A 26,417-nucleotide genomic window follows, 5' to 3' on the forward strand; every position below is an offset into this window, starting at 1 on the left:
TGTGAGATGAATTCAATTGTGCAGTAGCTTGAGCATTCTTTGGCATTGCCTTTCTTTGAGAGTGGACTGAAAACTGACCTTTTCCAGTCCTGTGGCCACTGAGTTTTCCAAATTTGCTGGCATATTGAGTGCAGCACTTTCACATCAACTTTTAGGATCTGAAATAGCTCAACTGGAATTCTATCACCTCCACTAGCTTTGTTCGTAGTGATGCTTCCCAAGGCCCACTTGACTTCGCATTCCAGGATGTCTGGCTCTAGGTGAGTGATCACACAATCACGATTATCTGGGCCATGAAGATCATTTTTGTATAGTTCTTCTGTGTATTCTTGCAACCTCTTCTTAATATCTTCTGCTTCTGTTAGGTCCAGACCATTTCTGTCCTTTATGGTGCCCATCTTTTCATGAAATGTTCCCTTGGTATCTCTAGTTTTCTTGAAGAGATCTCTAGTCTTTCCCATTATATTGTTTTCGTCTATTTCTTTGCACTGATCACTGAGAAAAGCTTTATCTCTCCTTGCTCTTCTTTGGAACTCAGCATTCAAATGGGTGTATCTTTCTTTTCTCCTTTCCCTTTTGCTTCTCTTGTTTTCTCAGCTATTTGTAAGGCCTCCTCAGACAACCATTTTGCCTTTTTAAATTTCTTTTTCTTGGGGATGGTCTTGATCAATCACCACCTTCTGTACAATGTCATGAACCTCCGTCCACAGTTCTTCAGGCACTCTATCAGATATAACCCCTTGAATCTATTCAGTATCACAGTAATCCAAGTGTATGCCCTGACCAGTAATGCTGAAGAAGCGGAAGTTGAATGGTTCTGGTCCCTCACTTCACGGCAAATAGATGGGGGAAAAAGTGGAAACAGTGACCGATTTTATTTTCTTGGGCTCCAAAATCACTGTGGATGGTGGTTGCTGCCATGAAATTAAAAGATGCTTGCTCCTTGGAAGAAAAGCTATTGACAAACCTAGACAGAATATTAAAAAGCAGAGACATCACTTTGCTGACAAAAGTCCATATAGCTATGGCTTTTTCAGTAGTCATGTACGGATGTGAGAGTTAAACCATAAAGAAGGCTGAGCACCAAAGAACTGACGCTTTCAAATTGTGGTGGTGGAGATTTCTGAAAGTCTCTTGGACAGCACAGAGAACAAACCAGTCAGTCCTAAAGGAAATCAACTCTGAATACTCAATGGAAGGACTGATGCTGAAGCTGAAACTTCAATACTTTGGCCATGTGATGGGAAGAGCTGACTCACTGGAAAAGACCCTGATGGTGGGAAAGACTGAAGGCAAAAGGAGAAGGGGGCAGCAGAGATGAGATAGTTAAGATAGTATCACTGACTCAACAGACATGAGTTTGAGCAAATTCCAGGAGATGGTGATGGACAGGAAAGCGTGATGTGCTGTAGTCTAGGGGGTCGCAAAGAGTTAAACATGACTTAGAGACTGAACAACAACATCCTCTATCTCTCGGGAAAAAGAATCAACAGTCACATTGAAGTCTAAGCTTCCTACACATGGGAAGTGACCCTAATCTTCCATACTTTTGATAGAGAGGCAATGGCAACCCACTCCAGTACTCTTGCCTGGCAAATCCTATGGACAGAGGAGCCTGGTAGGCTGTAGTCCATAGGGTCGCTAGGAGCTAGACATGACTGAGCGACTTCACTTTCACTTTTCACTTTCATGCATTGGAGAAGGAAATGGCAACCCACTCCAGTGTTCTTGCCTGGAGAATCCCAGGGATGGGGGAGCCTGGTGGGCTGCCATCTCTGGGGTTGCACAGAGTCAGACACGACTGAAGCTACTTAGCAGCAGCAGCAGCATTTTTTGGAAGTACAGTTTTTTAAAAAAACATATTTCCTGTTCAAACTGTGTAGCCATATCTTATGTTCAAATTGCACATTATTTCCTACTGTATGTAGATGGACTGTATACTTTCTCAAGACCTCTTCAAACTCTAGGATTCTATGGATTTAAGGCGATGAAGAGTAAAGCTTCTCTGCCAAGGTAAGAGGCTTGGCTTCTAATCCTTATCTATTATAACCCTTTAAAAGACAACATAATGAAAAGATCTACAGGTGTGGCAAAAATATTACCAAAGTAATGACACTGATTATCTTTTAACTTTGAGATTTTGAGTTATTTTCTTCTTTAAAATTTTGTTTTCTGAAGCCTCCATAATTAACACATATTAATTTTACACCAAGATAGCAGAGAGTGCAAATTCAGCAGAGTATCGCTTTTAGGCTTCATTTCTGTGCAAATGACCTGGCTTTATCATCTGTTACCCCACAGCTGAACTGGCTGCTGGATGAAGTAGGCCAGTTTGACGTTTCTTCTTTTTCCTCTTTGTGATACTATACACTCAGTGTTAAGGGGCAGCATTCCCAAAAGGAGAATAACTCTGGTTGATGACACACTAGTACCACTCTTCTCTGCTACAATCACTCCTTTGTGCGCCTACGACGCGTCATGTCTGGTGGAGACTTAAGAAAAAGCAACTGGCCCTGACTGAGGAGAAAGACATCCCATTTTACTTCTGAGGCTAAACCTCACCCTCCTGAAGCACTGAGTTCTAGGAATCTTACCTTCATCATGAGCACCCTCCCCGATGGGGATCCCAACATACACCATCACATTAACTGCATCAGACACATCTAAGTGAAGATTTGTTGTGCCAACTCTTCTGTCTTCTGCTGTTATCAAGCCTGAAGGTTAAAGGAAGATATACAAGGTGAAATGGCAATATTCTGTATTATTATTTTTTTCATTTTTGGCTGAGTGGCGTGGCATGCCGGATCTTTCCCTGACCAGGGATTGAACCCATGCCCTATGCAGTGAAAGCATGTAATCTTAACCACTGGATTGTCATGGAAATTCCTTGGATGGAGTCTTTGAGAGGAAACTTTCTAATGCTGTAATGTAAGATTTATGGACTGTAAATCAAAGATAAAAGCAAACATTCAAAACTATCCTGGATACTATCAGCTTCTTCAGCACCTGTTACTCTGCTCTCTATCATCTCTACACAGGAGACTTATTACAGATCTCCCTCTTCAGGTAAAATGGAAACAAAAGTGTCCAAAAAGATCAGTTATGGCCTCTCCCTCATACCGTAGGCATTGTACATCTTGGGGCCCAGATCGGGCCTTACAAAATAGCTGGGTAGCCTGGAGGCCAGATTGAGCCTGCCATCTCGCTTGGTATATTCTGGCAGAGGAAGGTTCTCCATCAGATCTTCAAACCTACAGAAGAACATGAGAGATGACTTAGGTTGTTACAGGGGAAAAAGGCAAAGAGGTGGAGCTCACTTTTCTGTGATTACTTTGTGATGGCTTCAGCAAAGCACAAGTCTCTCAAGATGACTTACTGTAGTTCACTAACCTTGTTGGCATCATGTCTCGAAAATCTTCCCCAGGAGGCCAGTCCTTGAGTTTGAGCACCATTGGCTGCCCATCTTCTGACCTTAATCGCTCTGGAAGACAGAAAGCACTCCTACAAACATCTGCTGTGTTGGCTATTTCCTGATTCTCCAGTGACTAAAAGGTTTAGAAGACTAAACCCTCTTTTTTTTTTTTAGTTTGCAAACCTCTATAATGGATTATGTGGGCTTTGTTTTCCTCACCCACAGAAAAACCATGGTGAGTTCTTCCATCTCAAAGTGAAAGTGCCCCACACAGCCCATGTGATCAAGTGCTTAAGTTCAGGTAAGGTCTGGGAGCCATGCGATTGCCATGAGAGCTACCTGGTTGCCACCATGATAGACTGTTTCTCCCACTAAGAGGATATATCAGTAATTTGCTATTTTAGGGGCTGGGCATATAGATGTTTACTTTCTAGTCTGCTTTTATAGAACCAGATAGCAAAGCTACTTACTGCATATAATCTCGAAGCCATCCCAGAAATCCCGAACTTTCACATCGGAAATTATAGCACAGTTCCTGCAGTTCACCAAGTCCACATCCTGGTCTCCAAATTCCTGGCTAAAGGCTTCTGGCTTCCAGAGTTCAGACTTGAGCTTTTTATGTACCCCTGAAACCAGCACTGGCTGTGGAAACAAAAGTATCTTAATCAGAGCCATGTAGGAAACACTTAACTCGGGGCTAAGGATTGAATAGGAGGGTTTCCTGAGGACAACATCTTCTCCATGATGACTTATTGATCCCTCCCAGTTTCAGAATCCATGGATCAACATGTCAGCTACAGAAAATGAAAACACTTCTATTCTGTTACTATATTTGATTCTCACAGGGTGGAGGTGGGGGTGCATTCCAGAGAAATCACTTCTATTGCCCTGGTATATACCACTAATTTGAGGTGAGAGGATGAAAAGCTAACAAATGCAACTCAGAATACTTCCTCACATCTCAAATGAAAAACTATCTAGACAATTCTATAAACTCCTTCTTCCTCACACCTGCTAATGTATAAAACTCGGGAAGTGTTATCACATTATCACACAGACTTGTATGGTCTTGAAACATTTACCTAGAAAAGTACCGCCCACTTCTATCAACTCTCGCCTCACACCATATCTCACTTAAGGATTTTCCTCTAAAGGTGTCATTAATGCCAGATCACAACCTCACAGGAATTTCAACTGTGCTTTTAAGAACACAGAGCTACACAGCTGAGAAAGAAAAAAGACCCATAGTGTATTTTACAAATCTTTCGATTTTTAAAAATCAAAGAAAACTCAAAGTAGCAAGGCTGTCTACAACAAACTTACTGTATATCTAAATCTCCTTGGCAGAGTATCTCCCAGAGAGGACTGAAACTATCCTGCTAGCTTTGATGGGTGGACAGGTAGACAGCCGACCCTGGGATCTGCTTATTCTTGCTTACCTGGCCTTGCTTCCAACACTCCCGGAAGATCTTCCAATTGTTTTTGTTGCTGGGGTCATGAAGACACAAAAGTCTTCCATCACAGAGCCAGGAATGAGAGGTATGGGGGTCCAGCACATTTAACCCCATCACCATCTCCTTCACTTCCTTTTGGGTATCAGTCAAGTTACAGGCCCGCTTTGCAGCATCTGAGGTTTTCTTATTTTCTACCACTGAGGCAATGATGTGGTCAAGGAAGTTCGGTAGGCTGGCCTTGTTCTTCACTCCCTGCCAGACACAAATCCATCAGGTTAGTATGACTAAGGCACCATCAGTAGAGTATTAAAAAACAGTCTCACAGTTTTATTCACATGGAGTTCTGATCTACCTGATTCAATTTCATAAAAGTTATTATGAAGTCTTTTGTGGTTGGAAGGGGAATCTATTAAGTCAGTATCTTACATTTTCCTAGCCTTCATATTCTGCTTTTTATTTCTGAAAGCAAAGTACAGAAAGATCCCCTCTATTGCAAGAGATTTGAGACCTAAGAAATATCTCTGGGGACTTCCCTGATAGTCCAGTGGTTAAGATTCTGTGCTCCCAATGAGGGGGCATAAGTTCAATCCCTGGTCAGGGAAGATTCCACATGCTGCATGGTACAGCCGAAAAAAAAAAAGAAATATCTTTGGCATTGAGGCCCATTTTAAGTATATGCACGTAGACGTCAGGGATCACAAAATGCTATAGCTGAAAAAGAAAGATCATTTACTTTGAGGGTTATACATTTTTCTTTGGCCAGCATGTTCAAGGGATATAATACTTCAGTTAAGTAACTGAGGTGACTTACCAAGACAGTGACTTTTTACTAGGGAGTGTACCCAATAAATATTTGTATCCAAGAGAACTGTATATTCTGAAAGTAGTCTCCCACTCGTCAGTTTGTCCCCTACCAAGAATCTCTCGTTTGTTTTGGCTGGTGGGAAAGCTCAGGCCCAGAGATGAAAGTGACAAACCTAAGATCACAGATGTGAAGGAAGGGGAGGGCTTCTGTAAACTGGATAGCCCAATGACTTAAGTATCACTAATTATTATCTCTATAAAGTATATGTAACCATATACTTTATAAAATCTTTGGAAAATTTAAAAAGAAAAAGGAGAACTGGGAGTCCAAGCCAAGTACAAATAAAACAGAGCTCAACGTAATTTTGGAGGTCATTTATCCAAAAGAGAAACAAATAACCCACACTGTACAGGGCTCAACCATCATCAAATTTCAGTCAGTCATAAAATAGAATGAGAAACATGTTTATGTTTTTGTTTGAAATGATCTCTGAAATACATAAACTGAAAATAAAGAAGCAATGTATAAAAATATCTGTGTAAAAAAAAGAGGAAAAAACTATATACTGATATTTTAATATCACAGAAAGGACAATCATCAAACAGTGGTCACCTACAGAAAGGGAGGCAACAGCAAGAAGAAGCCTTTTCACTGCATCTTGTAAATTTAAATTTTATATCTTTGAATTTATTTGTTCAGTAAATGCTTACTAAATACCTATGTATCAAACATTGTGGCACTATGGCTATTGGGGGAATAAAACAGACAAAAATGGGGGAATTTCTAGCAGTTTAGTGATTATGACTTTGTGCTTCCACTGCTAGGGACCCGGTTCTATCCCTGGTTGGGGAACTAAGATCCCCAAAGCTGCACAGCATGGAGAAAAAATAAAAGACAAAAATGCCTTTAAGTGGTGATAGAAAATAAATAAAACACAGTAAGTCAGATGTTAATAGGTGCAGAAGAAACATATGAGTGGAGGATGGGAGTGGAATGGACTTTAAAAAAAGGGTGATCTAAAAAGAAGCCTTAATAAAGAGGTAACATTTCAGAAAGGAGGAGAGGATGCTGATGATGAAGCAGGCCATGTGGTGACATGGAAAAGACAGCTCTCGGCGGAGAAAAGGACACATGTAAAGGCTCTGAAGAGAGCATGCCTAGCCATGTCCAAGGAAAAGCAAGAAGGTGGGTGGGGCCAGAGCAGAATGGACAATAAGAGTGGAAGTTGAGGTCAGGGAAGTGAGGAGAAGCTAGGGCTGGAACATTATAGTCCACTGAAAGGACTCTGTTTTTATTATGAAATTGGAAGCCCTTGAAAGATTTTAGGCAGCAGTGATATGATTTGATTTATATCTTAAAAGGATCATACTAACTGCTCTGTTGAAACTGACTGTGGAGTGGAAAGGGAAAAAATGGAGATTACTGTAAGAATTCAGGCAACAGAGGATGTTATCTCAGACTAGAATGGGGAAGCAGGGGAGCTGATGAGAAATGGGTATGCTACGAATACATTGTACAATCGAACTGAAAAGATATGCTAACAGATTAGACACAAAGTGTGAGAGGGGAGTCCCAAATGACTCTTTAAGATTTTTGGCCAAGCAGCTGGAAACCAGTGATCAAGAGAGGCGAAAAAAAGGAAATGCAAGTTTATAGGCAAAAGATTAGGAGTGTGGTCTTAGACGTGTTATGTTTGAGGTATCTATTAGATATCTAAGAGGATGACACATAAATGTATCACCTGTGTTAAAAAAAATTAGCTATTTGTTATCATTAAGAAAATAAAGTGATTCCTGATGATGACTGAAAAATCCCAATGTCTCAGTTTCTACTGATTTCCTAACATGGCACAAAAGCTTTACTACTTAAAAGGATCTCAAACATTCCCCAAACTTGATAAAAAGAAAGATCTTATCAGTTGGGACTGATAATGTAGAGAACACAAGTCACTCTATACCCTCCAACCTAGTTATCAGATCTCTTTCTGATGGTTCTTCCATGGAAAAGCAGCAAAGGCTAGAGTTTTAGGGAGGACACTTACTGCTGAGGATGTAGAGAAGACCGGGGGAAAGGGTATGCCTGTGTCCAAGGGGGTTTGAGGAAGCTTTCCTGGCCCGGAGTGGAGGAGGTCTCGAAGGCTAGAGCCTTCAGTTTTGTTGTTGGAGGCAGTGGGACCCAGTAACAGACTGTTAAAAAGCTTTGGAGTCAACGGAGAGACCTTTGCAGTGGAGTTGAACGAGTCCAGCCCAAAGGGTGAATGAGACTCTTTATTGAGCACCGACCTCAGGGACCCTGCTTCTGTAAGAACATAACCGGGAATAGCATTAGGCACAAGGAATACCCAGCAGGCAACTGCCTCCTAAAAATCAGCCAAGTAGGAAAGAAGAAACTCTCCCCTCCCCTGCCCCCCAAACTACGTACAGCCTGTCTGGGCCAAGCCTGATGAGCTATGACTATGGCAGGTCTCATGGCCAAGGAGAAGCTCTCCTACTTCTTCCTTTCTTTTCCAGATCTGGATTTCAAACTTCCTTTTGTTCCCATTCATCTTTCGTCTCCCTCACTTTCTAAGTCAGTGTTTCTTCAAGTAAGTCTCCAGAATACTTGTATTGCAATCACCTGGAGTGCTTGTTAAAAATGGAGATTCTCATTTGATAGTTCTGGTGGGGCACAGGAATCTTCATTTTTAACAATTCCCCAGGTGATTCTTGTGCCCATCAAAAGACAAGTCTAGCCCTCCTGGCTAGCAATACTGGCTTAATAACAGGGCAATCTGGGAAGATTGTTAAAAACCAAATTCTGACTAAAGAGATTTGGGGTGGAGCCCAGGCATGTGCCTTTTTAAAAAAGCTCCACTTCTAGAAAGAAGTTGAAAGAGAGTCCCTCATTTTATGTGATCGGCCAGAGAAAGCAAGCAGCATGTTTCAAAAATGTGGATGGTAATGTGTGAGTTTGAAGGATTCCAGAATAACTCAAGTGTTCCACCCACAGGCAGGGCAGAGACTTGTGTTAATCTCACCTTTTGTTTCTTCTTTAGCCTTCTGAGTTGCTAAATCCGCCAACCAGTGCAGGGCAGAGGAGGGTGGGGCTGTGTCAGGGCAAGGGGGCCTGATGGCTTTTAGCTCACTACTGCTATTTGATGTCGAACTGTCTGCTTTCAGAGGCTCATCTGATCTGCTGTCAGTACTGTCGGCTTTGGGAACATGGTCTGTCTCTGGTTGTGTTCCCGGTGCAGTTCCTCCTCCGCTTGAGAAGGTGGTTTCATTTCCAGAAGAGGCACTAGGGTTTATGCTAGGAAGCTATAGCACAGAACGCCAAAATTATTAAAGTGCTGTCCTTGTGTAGAAAAAATACATTGCAAATAGTAAGGACTGCTGACACTAAATAAGTCTGGGAAAGCAATTTGGAATTGTCCCATAAACTGCTATTTCACTCACTCATTAATTTAACATATATTTATTGATTCCTACACGTGATAGAATCCATGCTAGGTTCTGTGGAAAGAGCAATGAACAAGACAGGGTTTTTGTTTGGCCTGAGGCTCAAATGAGATAGTATATGCAAAGAGCTCAGCACAGTGTCTGGCATACATAAATGCTCAATAAAAAGGTCATTTTTCTATTGTTAAATTTTCCAGATGATGTGTTCTAATATATCAATTCTACTGAAAATATATCTTGAGATTTCTCAGGGTTAATCCTTGTACCTCTTATTGATCACATGTAGCATGCCTGCAAAGTCCTCCGAAAGTAAGCAGTGTGTTTTTTGTTTTTAAATAATGTCTTATTCTTAGTGGTCACCATCAAACTAGAATGACCTCCACCTCTGACAGAAGATGGGAAAATCACTGCTGCTCTATGATCACTGCTTAGGATGGTTTCAGGTGGAATGATCCCAGATCAACGGGCCAATATTCATGTTTCTTTCCTCAGTACCTAACATGACAAGGCAGGGTCCATGCACACAGATAAGACTGTATTGCTAGCGACCTTTTCGATACTCTTTATCTACATAAAGACCCTGAGGTAGAAATCCGGACAAGATGCAAAGAATCTCTTTGTGCTACTTATCAACCAAGCCTGAATTGGTTTTAAAGACAAATGAAGAGAAACTCACACGAGTTAGGGGGAATTTAAATCCCTCCAGTAAACCCTACGGGCTCTCTCTAGACAGGCTTCCCTATCCCCTAGTTGCCCAGGAATCCAAGAGTAGCCTGGGACAACAGAGGTGAAAATGGGACATTTACTGGAACAAAGAACTTAAGTTTCTCTCAGTTTACCTGTGAGAAACACCACTTTTTCACACCATTTTACCTGTGACATCCCATTAGTGACAGCAGGTCTCAACACAGATTTGTTCTGCCGACTAATACAAGGGCAGTTTGCTTTAATTCCCCACTTGCCCCGGGCAGCATGTACCATGTCTCCAATATTGTAAAGAGCTGGAAAAAAGATAATTATAATAATAATCAACCTTGGAATACTTTACATTATCTCTCTCAAGCCTTACAACATTTCAGTGAGGTAGCAGTTTATACCCTTGATTTCTGATGATGAAACTGAGACTCAGGGAAGTTAGGTTATTTGCTTAAGTACATAAAGTTGGTAAATGAAAGTACTAAGACTTTAACCCAAGTCTATCTAGCACTAATGTTCTGTACACATTTAACCACTAAGCTACACTCCCACCCTCCTCTAGTAAATATTAACAAGGTGTCCTTCAGCAGAAACTCTAACGGTAGATTCCTTAATATTCAAGTGTATATAAACGTTTTGAATTGTATACTTGAGATTTAGGTACTTTACTATAAGTTATACCAATGTATACTTTACAGAAACATTTAACCAATGCTTAGATCAGCAGGGAGCAGGCATCTGACCACTGCACTCAGGGAGCTCTTCTGCTTGCATACACTGGGGTATAATAGGGGGTGGCTCCCCAAAGTGAAGGAGACTATAGGCAGGGGATTCACCAGCTTCAGTGTGTGTGTGTTAGTGCAAGTATGGAAGCTGGAAATAGACTTTCTGGAGGAAATCGCTGAAGTAAGTTGCCATGAGACCATTGATCCCTACTGGTAAGCTGCCTTCTTCATGGTTTCAAGAGCTTTGATTAGCTTCAGTTGGATTTTTTTTTTGGCTGCACCATGGGGTATGTGGGATCTTAGTTTCCTGACCAAGGATCGAACCCAGGGCCCCTGCACTGGAAGCATGGAGTCTTAACCACTGGACTTCCATCAGGGAAGTCCCTCAGCTGGATTTTTATAAGCCTAAAATCAAAGGTCTTTCTGGAAGCCAGGGGACTAGCTTTTTCTTTCCTTTTTTTCTTTTTGCCATGTTACACAGTTTGCAGGATCTTAGTTCCCCAACCAGGCTTAAACCCAGGCTCTCAGCAGTGAGAGCACAGTCTTAATCACTGGACCACCACAGAATTCCAAGACAGGCTTTTTCTATTCTGGCCCTGCTGACCATAAGAATGTAAAATGACATCTGAAAAGCAACCAACCCCTACACCCAAGTGAGGCAAAGTATGTGCCCTGACTGCATACAATCAATCTAACATTTCTGAAGATTCAAAGTCTCAGAGAAATCTTGTGAAGCTTAAAAACAGTCAAGCTGACATAAACCATTTTACCAAATTTTATAGTGTATAAATTATAACTTAAAAATATTTTTCTCCCACCAAATCTAAAAAAGGAATTCCTTTTACCTGTGCCAGGGATTATCTGTGTGGGCATGAGATTCTCTGGTTCATGGGACTGCCCCTTTGCACACTTCAACCAGGAGAAAACCTCTTCATCACCCATCTCTTCTGTCTCTGAAACGGAAATGAATGACTTTCCTATATATGAGGGTCACAAGATGTATCTCTCTCAGTGAGTGAGAGTTTCAGACTCTAAAGACCAGTTTTCTCACGGGTCAAAGAAGATCACAGCTAATTTTATTTATTTTTGGTTATACAGTTCGTGGGACCTTAGTTCCCCAACCAGGGATCAAAGCCATGCCCCCTACCATGAAAGCAGAGTCTTAACCACTGGACCACCAGGAAGTCCTTAACTTTTAAAAATACTGCTTCACTAAGGTATAATTTACATAAAATTAGTTCAACAATTTAAAGTGTACACTTCAAATTCAAATATGTTTGAATTTCGACAAAGATATCTAGTTGTGGAAAACAGTGCAACATTCAGAATTTAGAACATTACTATTCCGTCCCAAAGTTTCCTTTAGCCCTTTGCAGTCAATACCCTTTCCTCAACCCCTGGCCACTACTGATCAAATTTCTAACATTAAAGTTTTACTTCTAGAATTTCATATTACTGGAAACATATGGTATGTCATCTGTCATTTGTGTTGAGATATTTTCATTCGGCATAATGATTTTGAGATTCATCCATATTGTTCCATGTATAAGTAATTCATTCCTTTTCATGTCTGAGTGCTGTTCCATAGTTTGGATGTACCACATTTTGTTTACCCACTCATGAATAGTTGGACTGCTTTCAATTACTGGTGAACAGTTGGATTGTTTCCAATTATTGGCTATTATGAATAAAGTGCTATACACATTCAAGCACAAGCCTTTGTGTGGATATATTTTCATTTCCCTTATACATACTAGTAGAATGCTAGTTGATGTTAAACTTATAAAGAAATAGATATACTGTTTTCCAAAGTGATGGTACCAAATTGCATCCCTATCAGCAATGTTTAATATGTTTTAGTTGCTCCATATCCCTGACAGCACTTTGCACCCTCAGTTTTAAAAATGTTATCCAACCTAGTGGGGACAGTGGTTTCTCATTATGGTTTTAATTTGCATTTCCCTAGTAAGTAATGACAGTTTTTTCCATGTGTTTATTTCTCATTGACCTATCTTCTTTGATGACATATCTGTTCAAATATTTTTCCCATTTAAAGACTGGGTTGTGGGGATTTCCCTGGTGGCACACTTCCAGTGCAAGGAACTTGGGTTTGATCCTTGGTCCAGGAAGATTCCAGATGTTTTTCCTTGTCTTTTTAATGTTCTAATTTTTTGGCTGTGCTGGGTCTTAGTTGCTGTGTCGGCTTTTCTCTAGTTGTAGACAGTGGAGGCTACTCTCTAGTTGCAGTGTGTGGGCTTCTCACTGCATTGGTTTCTCTTGTTGCAGAGCATGGGCTTTAGGGCACTCGGGCTTCAGTAGCTGTGGCACATAGGCTCGATACTTGTGGCTCCCAGGCTCTAGAGCACAGGCTCAGTAGCTACGGCACACGGGCTTAGTTGCTCCACAGTATGGGGGATCTTCCCTGACCAGAGATTGAACCCATGTGTCCTGCACTGGCTGGCAGATTCTTTCTAACTGAGCCACCAGGGAAGCCCTTCCTTGTCTTTTTTTGAAATTATTTATCTATCTAGTCAGTTATTTTTGGCTGTACTGGGTCTGCTGTAGCAGGGGCTGGTCTTCCTTGTGGTATGTAGGCTTCTCACTGCAGTGGGGTTTCCAGTCGCAGAGCACAGGTTCTACACACGTGGGCTTCAGCAGTTGTAGCACCTGGGCTCAGTAGTTGAGGCTCACAGGCTCTAGAGTGTGGGTTCAGTATTTGTGGTGTATGGGCTTAGCGGCTCCATAGCATGTAGAATCTTCCCGGACCAGGGATTGAGCCCATGTCCCCTGTGTTGGTAGGTGGATTCCTATCTACTGTACCACCAAGTAAGTCCTAAAATAAGAAAAAAGTCTTTCATATGTACCCACATATTTACCATGTAGCACATTCTTCATTCCTTTGCATAAATCCAAATTTCCACATTGTATCATTTTCTTTTGCCTGAGTCACTACCTTTAACTTTGCAGCATGGGTCTGCTGGTGATAGAATGATGAATTCTATCACTTTTTCCATTCCTGGAAAACGATTTTACCCTAGAAAGATATTTCCACTAGGTATGAATTCTAGGCTAATAGGTTTATTTTCAGCACTTTAAAATGCTGTACCATTGTCTCTAGAGTATAGTTTTCTGACAAGTTAGCTATCATTCTTATCTTTGTTACATAATGTGCATCTTTTTCCTCTTGTGCTTTTCAGCTTTTCTCTTTACACACTGTTTTTCAGTAAGTAATTAGGACGTGCTTTGATGTGTTTTTCTTAATGTCTTTTTTATTTGAGGATTATTGTTGGACTTGTAATGTTATAGCTTTTTCATCAAATTTGGAAAAATTTTGGCTTTATTTTTTTCAATATTTTTTCTATCTCTGTTCTCCTGCCCTTTCTCTTTCTGGAACTCCACTTACTTGTTTGGGAGACTACCTAATGTATCTGGTAGTTCAATAAGGCACTCTTCAACTTATAAATTTAAGTCCTCTGTCTGTACTTAGTTTTTCATACTTTTTATTCTATGTCTTCAAGTTCACTGTTTCTTCTGCAGTACCTAATATGCCATTAATCCTACCTAGTGTTTTTATTTAGTTACTTTTCATCTCTAGAAGCTTCATCTGGGTCTTTTACATGTCTTCTACGTTACTCATTATGTTTTCCTTTATGTCCAAGCATATTGCTGCTGCTGCTAAGTAGCTTCAGTCGTGTCTGACTCTGTGCGACCCCATAGACGGCAGCCCACCAGGCTCCCCCGTCCCTGGGATTCTCCAGGCAAGAACACTGGAGTGGGTTGCCATTTCCTTCTCCAATGCATGAAAGTGAAAAATGAAAGTGAAGTCACTCAGTCATGTCCGACTGCTAGCGAACCCATGGACTGCAGCCTTCCAGGCTCCTCCATCCATGGGATTTGCTAGGCAAGATTTGTTGGAGTGGGGTGCCATTGCCTTCTCCGGTCCAAACATATTAAAAGTATTTTGATAGCTGTTTTAAGGTCCTTTTACAATAACTCCCTCATCACTGTCATTTCTGTACTTGTTCTATCGATTGTTTTCTTCCTCCCAGATTACTGGTTGTATTATACTGGTTGCATTATTCTTTTCTGTACACCAGATCTTTCTTCACCGAATGCAGAGCTTTGTGAGTTTTATGTTTCAGAGTACTGGATTTTGTGTAATCCTTTAAAGAATGTTTGGTTTTACTGTAGCGTATAACTAAGCAATTTGCAGATGAATTTGATCCTTCCAAGTCGTGCTCTACACTTCATTATGGCAGGTCCAGAGCAACTTTATTCTGGGACTACGTTAGTCCTACTACAAAGGGTGTGACCCCTTTGGACTCTATCCAATGTCTCTCCACTCTGGCTGGTGGGAATACAAATTGTGAGTTCTGTATACAATTCAGTTGATTGGCTTGAGGACAGTTTCCTCTGATGCATGTGCAGACCACTATATAATAAGAAAAAAAAAATTAAGATGATTTCTCTAGATCTGGTGTTCTTTCTGTAGCACTTCAGTACGCTGCCTCACTCTTCTCAGATTTTAATCTCGGTCTGAACTTGTGAGATTGCCAAACTCTATTTTAATTGCCTTTCCCTGTGATACAGGCTAGAAACTGCCTCCATGCAGTAAACTGGGGCAATTGTAGGACTCACCTTGTTTCTTCATTTTTCTGAGGGAGTACAGACTCAAGCTGCCTGCTGTCCAATATCTGAAACTGTGAAAGTGAAAGTCGCTCAGTTGTGTCTGACTCTTTGAGACCCCACAGTCCATGGAATTTTCCAGGCCAGAATACTGGAGTAGGTAGCCTTTCCCTTCTCCAGGGGATCTTCCCAACCCAGGGATTGAACCCAGGTCTCCCACACTGCAGGCAGATTCTTTACCAGCTGAGCCACAAGGGAAGCCCAAGAATACTGGAGTGGGGAGCCTATCCCTTTTCCAGTGGATCTTCCCGACCCAGGAATGAACCGGGGTCTCCTGCATTGCACTGCAGGCGGATTCTTTACCAACTGAGCTATCACGGAAGCCCTCTGAAACTGTGGTTTTGCATATTTTGTCTGATTTTCTTACTTTTTATGATAGGAGGGCAACTTCTGCGGAAGTTTATCTTTCATGGGCAAAAGTGGAAGATCTTAGCTATGTAACATGTAGTAACTAGTGAATGTGTTAACCACTGAACATACATTATCTCATTTAATTCTTAAAACAATGCTGTGAGGGACATACTTGTATTATCTTTGTTTTATAGACAAGGAAATGAGTCTGAGGGGCTAAATAACTAGCCCAAGACACCATAGTTGGCATGATAAGATACAGAAGTAGGATTCAGATCCCAGTAGTCTAAGCTCTAAATCAGTTACAATGGTTACACTGTATCATAGAAGAGGGAAGAATGATGAAGTCAAGGGGCAAAGAAGATTCTTGGCACGTAATAAGATAAAGCAAAAAGAAAAGTGAAGCAAAGGCTTTGAACAGACATTTTTCCAGGGAAGATAGGGCCAAAAAACACAAGAAAAGATTCTCAACATTAGTAGTCATCTGGGAAATGCAAATTAAAATCACACTATATACTACTTCACAGTCACTATGATGGCTATAATCAGACAGATAATAACAAGCGTTGACAAGGATGTGGAAAATTTGCAATCCTCATACATTGCTGGTGGAATTATAAAATGGTGCAGCTACTTTGGAATACAGTTTGGCAGTTTCTGAAAGGGTTAAACACAGAACTGCCACATGCCCCATCAATTCTACTACAAGGTATATATTCTCAAAAAAATGAAAACATACATCCACACAAAAACTTGTAACAAATGTTCCACTATTCATAACAGCCAAAAGTAGAAACAACGCAAATGTCCATCAACTAAAGACTGGATGAAGAAAATGTAGTATATCTATACAATGGAATATTACCTGGCAATACAAGGAATGAATTATGTGCTATAACATGGATAAAACTTTGAAAGAGTATGCTAAGTTTAAGAGGCCAGTCACAGAAGGCCATATATTGTATGATTCCATTTATATGACACGTACAGAATAGGCAAGTTGATAGAGACAGTAAGTGGACTGATGGTTACCAAGGTTTAAGGGGGGAAGGAATAGGGAGTGACTGCTACTGAATGCAAGATTCATTTTTGGAGCAATGAAAATGAACTTAGATAGTGGTGATAACTATATAAACTTGAGAATATACTACAAACATTTGAAGTGTATACTTTAAAAGTGTTAACCTTCTCAGTTAGGCTGGAGTATTGGCACTTTTAAGACCTCACAATGTGACAAAATATAAGCTAAAGAAGGAGCCCAAAGCCATTTCTGCTTCAGTTTCCAAGTCCACACCTCCACTGACATTTTACCTTCAGCTGTATAGGACAACATTTGCTCACCACTGCGTGGTCGGCTTTTCCTAAGCCTGTAACAGTCAAGGCAGACCCCAAATCCGCATTTGCGACAAACCCAGTGGATGTTGAAGAGGGTTGTTTCACATACATCACACATCTCCCGTACACCTCGGACCGCTCGCTTCCATGCCACTTTCTCTGGTGGAAAAAGGAAGAGGAATACTGTTGGCACTGAGCATCCTGAGCGAGAGCATAAGATCCCAGATCCACTGATTCCCATTTAAGCATTTTGTCTAGCAATTAAACTCAAAAGATTCATGCAGTTCGTATTTGTATAATTGTAAGAGAAACAAAATACATGGAATTTCTAATATTTCTGAGCAAGTGTTAGTGAGAATGAATGCCATATGTTGTCACTTAAGATACTATAAAATTTTCAAATTGGGGAAGCTATAAATAAGAAGATTTTCTCTTAAAGTATAGTACAATATTCCTTGGTCTAGAAATAGGGTATAGTATCTCATAGACATGGAAATACCATAAATGTATGAATAACATGGGTTTAAGGTATGAAACACAACAACCAGTAGCACTTAATCTATTCACAAACTATAAAGTATTACTACTTACTGACACAAATTAGTTCAAAGTGAAGAAAATATTCAGAGTGAACCAAAGCCAAATAGGGATCAAAATGCAAATTATGGCAACTGTGCTACAAAAATGAAAGACAAATAGGGAAGGAAATTTTAGTCTGTTAAATGCCAAAGACAGAAAGACTGAGGACTTGCTAGACTCAGGTATTGCTTTAGCTATTCAATTTAGCTCATACAGAAGTTTTAGCAGGCTTAATTCATCCATAGAGAATGCTATCTGCCACTCATTCCACACTTCACTTTAAGCAAAAGAAAATGAGTTTCCAACTAGAACTGCCTAGAAGACAAGTAAGAGGGGGCCTTACGGTGTGGCTCCACCATCATCATGGCCTCCTTCTCAGACATCACAAGTTGGCAGAACTGGTCTCCAACATTGGCCAGAATGTATTTCGAGGTTTCTAGGTCTATTCCTTCTGCTAGGGAAGAAGAGGGAATCCACAGGTTCATGGCATCAGGGTCACTTTGCTGGGGACTCAGAAACCCTTCCACTCGGAGTACCCCTTTTCGAGTGAAGATCAACCTGAGATAGGAAGATACACAGTCAAATAGACAGTAAATAGCAGCAACCATGGAAACCAACACCCACTTAAAAATCCTATGACCTAAAAGAAATTAAGTGAGACTTAATAGGAATCAGGCGGAGTTAAGAACTTGCACCATATTCGACCAACACAGTATGTACTAATAGAAAGGCTTACTGTTAATACTTATTAGGTCCAGGTTCTTTAAAGAGCTGTCTACCAGTTTCTCTAACCACTTATTCCATACCAGCAACCACACCACTAAATGTGACCAGAGAAAAACACAGATCTGTGCTCACTGTCACACTTGAAATGCCTGTCGACTTACATCAGGTGAGCCTTTAATGCTTGTTTAATATCTTCTTTCTTTCCAAAACTTCAGTATTATTTTCCTCACGAGGACCTTGCTAACTATTTCATTCAAAAATTCCTGCAAGGAGCCAGAAGAGAGAATTCCCACAAGCTCCCACCACACTATCACACATTGCTATACCTGCCCCCAGGTACTCCATCTCATCTTCTGCTACTGTGGATGAACTAGCTCCACTTTTGCTCTACACCTTATCCTCTTGCATAGGCATCCCTTCACTAATTCTCTGTTCTACATCTATTTTCCTCTCTTTTTGTCATTGTTCAGTTGCTCAGGCATGTCTGACTCTTTGTGACCCGATGGACTGCAGCATGCCAGGCTTCCCTGTCCTTCACTGTCTTCCTGGAGTTTGCTCAAAGTCATGTGCATTGAATCGGGGATTTTCCTCTCTACTGAATCACTCTAGTCAGTATTTGAATGTGCTATCTCAGTCCCTTTGATCCCACATCCTCCTTCATTTATTTGTTCATAAGAGCAAAGTTTCTTAGGAGATTTGTCTATACTGATAGTTACCAGTTCCTTTCTCCTTTATTTTTTTAAATTTTTATTTTTACATTATTTCACTTCACAATACTGTATTGGTTTTGCCATACATTAACATGAATCCACCACGGGTGTACTTGAGTTCCCAAACATGAACCCCCCCTCCCACCTCCGACCCCTATTTTCTCTTAAACCACAACATTTAGACGTTCTCTCATCAATCTACCAAAACTTTATTTTGGCTGTGCTGTGTGGCATATGACGTCTTGAGTTCCCGACCAGGGATGGAACCCACATCCCCTGCAGTGGAAGCACTGGACAGTGAGGGAAGTCCTAAAACTGTTTTCGACAAGGTCATTCCCCACTGTTAAATCCAACGGTCATTTTTTGTCCTTAACTGACCACACCCAATCACCAGCATTTGCCAGAGTTCATTATTCCTTCCTAGAAACACATTCTTCAGTTGTCTTCCAGAATACCTCACTGGCTGTTTCTTCTCAGTCTCCTTTACTAGTTCCTCCTCATCCTGATTTCCCTGGTAGGTCAGACGGTAAAGATTCTCCCTGCAATGCAGGAGACCTGGGTTTGATCCCGGGATCGGGAAGATCCCCTGGAGAAGGAAATGGCAACCCACTCCAGGATTCTTGCCTGGAGAACTCCATGGACAGAGGAGCCTGGTAGGCTACAGTCCATGGGATCACAAAGAGTCAGACATGACTGAGCGACTTCACTTCACTTCACTTCCTCATCCTGAAACAGGAGGGAAGAGGGAGGGCACAGACTTTAAGAGAATGACAATAGTCCAAGGACACGACGTAAACTGATTAGAACAAACAGGTCCAAGATGTCCGAGTGACTTCCACTAGAAGTTTGAGCCTCAGTATACACTCATCATTCAGGTACGACCTAAATCAAATCCCTTATGATTATACAGTGGAAGCGAGAAATAGATTTAAGGGACTAGATCTGATAGATAGAGTGCCTGATGAACTATGGACAGAGGTTCACGACATTGCACAGGAGACAGGGATCAACACCATCCCCACGGAAAAGAAATGCAAAAAAGCAAAATGGCTGTCTGGGGAGGCCTTACAAATAGCTGTGAAAAGAAGAGAGGCGAAAAGCAAAGGAGAAAAGGAAAGATATAGGCATTTGAATGCAGAGTTCCAGAGAATAGCAAGAAGAGATAAGAAAGCCTTCTTCAGTAATCAATGCAAAGATATAGAGGAAAAGAACAGAATGGGAAAGACTAGAGATCTCTTCAAGAAAACTAGAGCTACCAAGGGAACATTTCATGCAAAGATGGGCTCGATAAAGGACAGAAATGGTATGGACCTAACAGAAGCAGAAGATATTAAGAAGAGGTGGCAAGAATACACAGAAGAACTATACAAAAGAGATCTTCATGACCCAGATAATCATGATGGTGTGATGACTCATCTAGAGCCAGACATCCTGGAATGTGAAGTCAAGTGGGCCTTAGAAAGCATCACTACGAACAAAGCTAGTGGAGGTGATGGAATTCCAGCTGAGCTGTTTCAAATCCTGAAAGATAATGTTGTGAAAGTGCTGCAATCAATATGCCAGCAAATTTGGAAAACTCAGCAGTGGCCACAGGACTGGAAAAGGTCAGTTTTCATCCCAATTCCAAAGAAAGGCAATGCCAAAGAATGCTCAAACTACTGCACAATTGCACTCATCTCACATGCTAGTAAAGTAATGCTCAAAATTCTCCAAGCCAGGCTTCAGCAATACGTGAACCGTGAACTTCCTGATGTTCAAGCTGGTTTTGGAAAAGGCAGAGGAACCAGAGATCAAATTGCCAACATCCGCTGGATCATCGAAAAAGCAAAACAGTTCCAGAAAAACATCTATTTCTGCTTTATTGACTATGCCAAAGCCTTTGACTGTGTGGATCACAATAAACTGTGGAAAATTCTGAGAGATGGGAATACCAGACCATCTGACCTGCCTCTTAAGAAATCTGTATGCAGGTGAGGAAGCAACAGTTAGAACTGGACATGGAACAACAGACTGGTTCCAAATTGGGAAAGGAGTACATCAAGGCTGTATATTGTCACCCTGCTTATTTAACTTCTATGCAGAGTACATCATGAGAAACGCTGGGCTGGAAGAAACACAAGCTGGAATCAAGATTGCCGGGAGAAATATCAATAACCTCAGATATACAGATGATACCACCCTTATGGCAGAAAGTGAAGAGGAACTAAAAAGCCTCTTGATGAAAGTGAAAGTGGAGAGTGAAAGAGTTCCAGCTTAAAGCTCAACATTCAGAAAACGAAGATCATGGCATCTGGTCCCATCACTTCATGGGAAATAGATGGGGAAACAGTGGAAACAGTGTCAGACTTTATTTTTGGGGGCTCCAAAATCACTGCAGATGGTGACTGCAGCCATGAAATTAAAAGACACTTACTCCTTGGAAGAAAAGTTATGACCAACCTAGATAGCATGTTCAAAAGCAGAGACATTACTTTGCCAACAAAGGTCTGTCTAGTCAAGGCTATGGTTTTTCCTGTGGTCATGTATGGATGTGAGAGTTGGACTGTGAAGAAGGCTGAGCACCGAAGAACTGATGCTTTTGAAGTGTGGTGTTGGAGAAGACACTTGAGAGTCCCTTGGACTGCAAGGAGATCCAACCAGTCCATTCTGAAGGAGATCAGCCCTGGGATTTCTTTGGAAGGAATGATGCTAAAGCTGAAACTCCAGTACTTTGGCCACCTCATGCGAAGAGTTGACTCGTTGGAAAAGACTCTGATGCTGGGAGGGATTGGGGGCAGAAGGAGAAGGGGACAACAGAGGATGAGATGGCTGGATGGCATCACTGAGTCGATGGACGTGAGTCTGAGTGAACTCTGGGAGTTGGTAATGGACAGGGAGGCCTGGCGTGCTGCGATTCATGGGGTCGCCAAGAGTTGGACATGACTGAGCGACTGAACTGAACTGAACTGATACACTCATCATAACACATCAGCAAAGTGAACTGACACAACCACCAGTGCCATCACAGTTCTGAGGCCAACCATCAAAGACCAAAAAGAGGGCAGTGGCCCAACTCCTGGAAATCCTTGCCCTTTCCCAGGATGACAGAGGATGAGATGGTTGTATGGCATCACAGACTCAATGGACATGAACTTGAGCAAGCTCTGGGAGTTGGTGATGGACAGGAAAGCCTGGCATGCTGTAGTCCATGGGGTCACAAAGAGTCAGACACGACTGAGTGACTGAACTGAACTGAATTTCCCAAAATAGTTGGAATAATCCCCCCACTCATTGTTGTTGGTCAGTTGCTAAGTCATGTCCAACTCTTTAGGACCCTATGGTGTCACCACATGTGGGATCTTAGTTCCCCAACCAGGGACTGAACCTGTGCCCCCTGCGGGGGAAGTACAGAGTCCTAAACACTGGACTGCCAAGGAAGTCCCCCATCAGGTCATCCTATTTAAATTGTAGCCTCTCTAGCCTCTCCACATATCAATCTTCTTTCCCTTCTTTATCTTCCTCATAGTTAAACTTGTTTTTCTATTATCTGCATCCCTTACAAGCCTCTGGAGGGCTGGAATTAGATGGTTTTGTGTACTGTTTAATCCTCAATGCCCACAACAATGGCTGGCACATATTAAATTTTCAATACACATTTGCTGAATAAGTGAATCCATGCCACATGGATAAACCACTTGGATTTCTTTATTTAAAAAACTAAGGACTCTTGAATGATTTATTAGAAGAAATTCCTCTTCTAAGTTTATCAAGCAGAAGCAAAGTAAGTTAATAGGTATTGTTTGGTAAAAGCAAGGGACATGTCAAGGATTTTCAACAGTTACCCCTATTTTAAAGAAGGTTCACATTATCTCCTAATCTTACTTCCCCTTCTTTCTTAAGGGACTTAAATTACTCTAGCACTAAAGAGGAGTAACTGGTTAAGCAAATCTATAATACACAATGGCATCCTTCTGCTCACATCACTGGTTTCAAATGGAATTCAAGTTAGGAATAAGAACACAGTTCAGGGAGCAGCAGGTGAGACTGTTAAATTTAAATTCTCTTAAGGACGAAGTCACGTATCATTTCACAACGTAAGTAACTAACGGGATGGCAGAACCTTAGCACAGACTCTAAGAGCAACGAAGTTTAGGAAAACAAGAAAAAAATGCTGAAATATGTTTACCAATTCAGAGAAAGAGTGGAAGTTATGTATCACTAAGGAAACTGGGAAGGAGATGAAGAGAGGAGTTTGGGTACCTCCGGAAGTGAAAGAAGCGGCAGGCCACAGTGGAATCATCTTGTTCCTGTTCCTTAAACTTCCGATACCGCTCCAGGCGGCACTCACGACACTTGTGCAGGTGAGGGGCTACATTGATGCACGACCCATCCTGTAGGAAGGGCTCTCCGGACTGCTTCAGCTTCTTTACTTTGCTCACATCTTTCAGCACTGACTGGCCCACTGTGAGAAGGCAGAGACAGAAATGGTTGGTCATAAAAGGTTTAAAAGAGATGCAAAAACATAATTCTCCTGAGGACAGATATTGTCCTGACCTGAGTCACTCCTCCTTGCACTGGATGGGCATGAGCCCATCAGGTCCATCCTTGGCAGAAAAGAGGCAGAGGAAACAAAGAGGCTTCAACTGGGAAATGAAAACCATGGAGAATTTGTGGGAAGTACCCCATGACAATGAAACAACTCTGAGTATAGGTGAGGAAAACTCAAGAAGGCAGAAGGTAGCTTCTTGCCACCAGCCCCTCAGGATATGACTGTTCTACTAATCAAGAACTCTTGGGGCTTCTATGGGAAACCAAATCCTAATGAGAATGGTGACTTGCCATTTTCTTAGACACTTGTCTTTACACAATTTCAGACTATAACCTTACTCCACAGGAGTTAACAGTTTTTGAAAGAGATTTAAAACCATAAATATGTGACAGACAGGAGCAAACTGAGGAGCAGTTCTCTTGCTTCATCAACTCTACTAAAGGCTGCTATGTGAGAATAAAGACTAGCACTGAGTAACTCCCCTAAGTTCATTAAAGGGGAAGGACCAAAGGCAGGAGAAATATACTAAGGGAGGAAAGAGTTCCTGACCAAAATTAACAGACTATCAAGACTTTGTGGGATTATCATTAACAGGACAGATATCCCTCTTACAGAGCTGGTTTAGATCAACCCTAACTTGAACCAGATGATCTGATGAGGGATCCCTACAGCACCCTTTGGACTATGTAATTCTATGAGATTATAGGACTTTCCATCAAAAAGAGGGCCTCTGCTGCCCAAGAGCACAGCAAGCATTTGAAGCAAGTGCCAGAGCCAGGCCCATGGATAATCTCAGGAGGATCACCTTTCAAGGGAGCAGTCCGAGGCCGGCCCTTGGGGGCCTGCTTCCCTTTGCCTTTTCCCAGCAACAGCTCAGCACTGCGTTCCCCATTGGGGCCCAGCTTCCCCATCAGGTGTTCTGGAATCCCCTTCAGGCCGGTCTTGGCTTGGAGCTGCTCCTCAGAGTCGCTTAAATCTGACAGGTCACTATTGGTACTGGAGTCTGAGTCCTGTCTGCAAGCCAAGCTTCGCTCATCCAGTGAGAACCTTTTCACAGCTTCAAAAGGAGCTTTGTTCTCCTGTGAAAAATCTGCTGGGGAGGACAGAAAGCTGCCTGAGTGCCTGCCAAAGACGTTACTAAAGGTTTTAAGGAGAGGATTGTCCTGCTGCCCAGGCCCCACAGTTGGCCTCTCCTCTGTGGGGCTAGAGGAGAGAGTAGGCATCTCAATGGGCTGGGTGAGGCCGCTGGTGGGTGAACTGGAGCGGCCATTCCCCATGGCAGAGAGGCTTGGCCCCCCAGTGGTAAGAGCTGAGCCCAGAACACCAGACACCAGTTTGGAGGAGTCAGTTGTGATGAAGAGGGTTTTCTTCTTTGCTAAAGATGCTGAATCTGTAGAGGAATGAGACTCGGGCCAGCTGGGTGCTGCCTTGGAGGTGACAGTGGTAGCAGAGGAAGAGCTACCTGATGCCTGAGATGCAAAGCTGCTGAAAGGGCTATGTTCAACTTTCTCCACAAATGCCAAGAAAGGGTTAGAAGGCTCTTCTCGGGACAGTTTAGGGGGCTGTAAAAATAGATTTTCATGACTGTCTGGGGTGCGGGCATTTAGGAGGCTCCGTGGGAAGGCTGGCGTGAGGGTGGGCATGGACTCTGCAGGCACTTTCCGATCCACAGAGCTGCCAGCCTTAGAGCCTGATTTAGTGTCTGCTCCAAGAGTGGATCTTCCTTTACAGAGGCTCTCAAGGCTTTGTTTAAATGAGTCTCGACTGGAGGAATCATCAGCCAAATTCTCTGAAACGGTAGTGAAGTAGTTACTGGTGGGTAAAGTTTGGGACATGCATTGAAAAAACAAGTTTTTGGAGAGATCAGAGTCTTTCTGAGACTCTGGTGCTGGGCTACAGCCAAAAGAGAAGCCCAAAGGTTTGTTCTCTGTGGCAAGAACCCCATTGGACTGGCTCCTTCCACTTCCAAAAGTCAAAGCTTGTGATGAACCCGGGAGAGATGCTCCAAATCCAGAAGAGGCCAGGACAGAATTCCTTGAATTCTGAAAAGAAGATAGCCAGAGTTAGTGATGTTGGCTTCCTTGACAATCTTTTGATACCTTCTTGGACCTAGGCCAACATTTCTTATGGGTCAATCAATTTTTCTCCCCTACAATTCCAGGAAAACTGCTCTTATAACTGTTACTTCACCAGGAAAGAAAACTGCCACAGACAACACAGAGGGGTCTTTAGCAAGGTGAGACAGAGATGGCAGGATGAAATGATACCCTTGGTTGTTAGCCAGCTGACTGTCAAAGCACCAAGAGGCTGTGTAGGCTTCTAAGTTATCTATTTAGAAATGAAGACTCTGTCAGGGAACTGAAGAAAAGGGTTCCCAAATGTAAATGAGCTTTTAGTCTGAAATAGAGTGAAATATTACTAGTGACCCTGTAATATTAATCTACCTCAAAGACCTTAGGGGCTATGGTTAAAGTTTTGGTTGATTTAAGTCATTGCAAATTGCCCACTCTTACAAAAGTGACTTCAGCCCTATGAAAAGCTCATCGTACATTAAGGAAAAAAATCTTTGTCTGAAAATTGCTAAGATGGACTCAAATCAACGTAAAAGCTGAATTATCTGTTTCTCTTAAAGTTAGACCTAAAGGTGCTAAATTAAAGAGGCATACCAGTTACTGAACACTTCTGTTATCATTATGATTTAACAAGTCTCCAAAGCGGAAAACTGTAGATACTGATAATACCCACCAACAAAAGCACTCAGCACAACAAACTGGAGAATGAAAAAAAAAAATCTTTTTTTTATACCTTAAAAATGCTAACTTCCGCATTTAGATAAACAAGGATGTGTATATAAAAGGGGTTAGAATCACTTTCATATAGTATATCACATACTCATATATGTGGATAATACAGAGAAATATCCATAGGTAGGTACAAGTACTTACATAGTACTTATATTCACTTTAAAGTATT

At 41.7% G+C, this 26,417-nt stretch overlaps 1 protein-coding gene across 2 annotated transcripts in view; it reads right to left on the bottom strand.

The window, feature by feature from the left end:
• KDM3B (lysine demethylase 3B) overlaps nt 1–26,417 on the bottom strand; it is a 58,860-nt gene that overhangs the window by 5,971 nt on the left and 26,472 nt on the right. For both annotated transcript variants that reach the window (XM_018050325.1, XM_018050326.1), the window contains 13 exons: nt 24,250–25,486; nt 23,156–23,357; nt 17,824–18,038; nt 16,908–17,060; nt 11,375–11,482; nt 9,982–10,109; nt 8,688–8,967; nt 7,713–7,969; nt 4,852–5,118; nt 3,883–4,054; nt 3,391–3,481; nt 3,121–3,251; nt 2,595–2,714 (listed from right to left, as the gene is read on the bottom strand). In XM_018050325.1, coding sequence (XP_017905814.1) covers nt 2,595–2,714; nt 3,121–3,251; nt 3,391–3,481; nt 3,883–4,054; nt 4,852–5,118; nt 7,713–7,969; nt 8,688–8,967; nt 9,982–10,109; nt 11,375–11,482; nt 16,908–17,060; nt 17,824–18,038; nt 23,156–23,357; nt 24,250–25,486 — 3,361 coding nt within the window. The remainder of the gene's footprint in view (nt 1–2,594; nt 2,715–3,120; nt 3,252–3,390; nt 3,482–3,882; nt 4,055–4,851; nt 5,119–7,712; nt 7,970–8,687; nt 8,968–9,981; nt 10,110–11,374; nt 11,483–16,907; nt 17,061–17,823; nt 18,039–23,155; nt 23,358–24,249; nt 25,487–26,417) is intronic.

Source organism: Capra hircus, chromosome 7 (genome assembly GCF_001704415.2).
Source record: "Capra hircus breed San Clemente chromosome 7, ASM170441v1, whole genome shotgun sequence".
NCBI lineage: Eukaryota > Metazoa > Chordata > Mammalia > Artiodactyla > Bovidae > Capra > Capra hircus.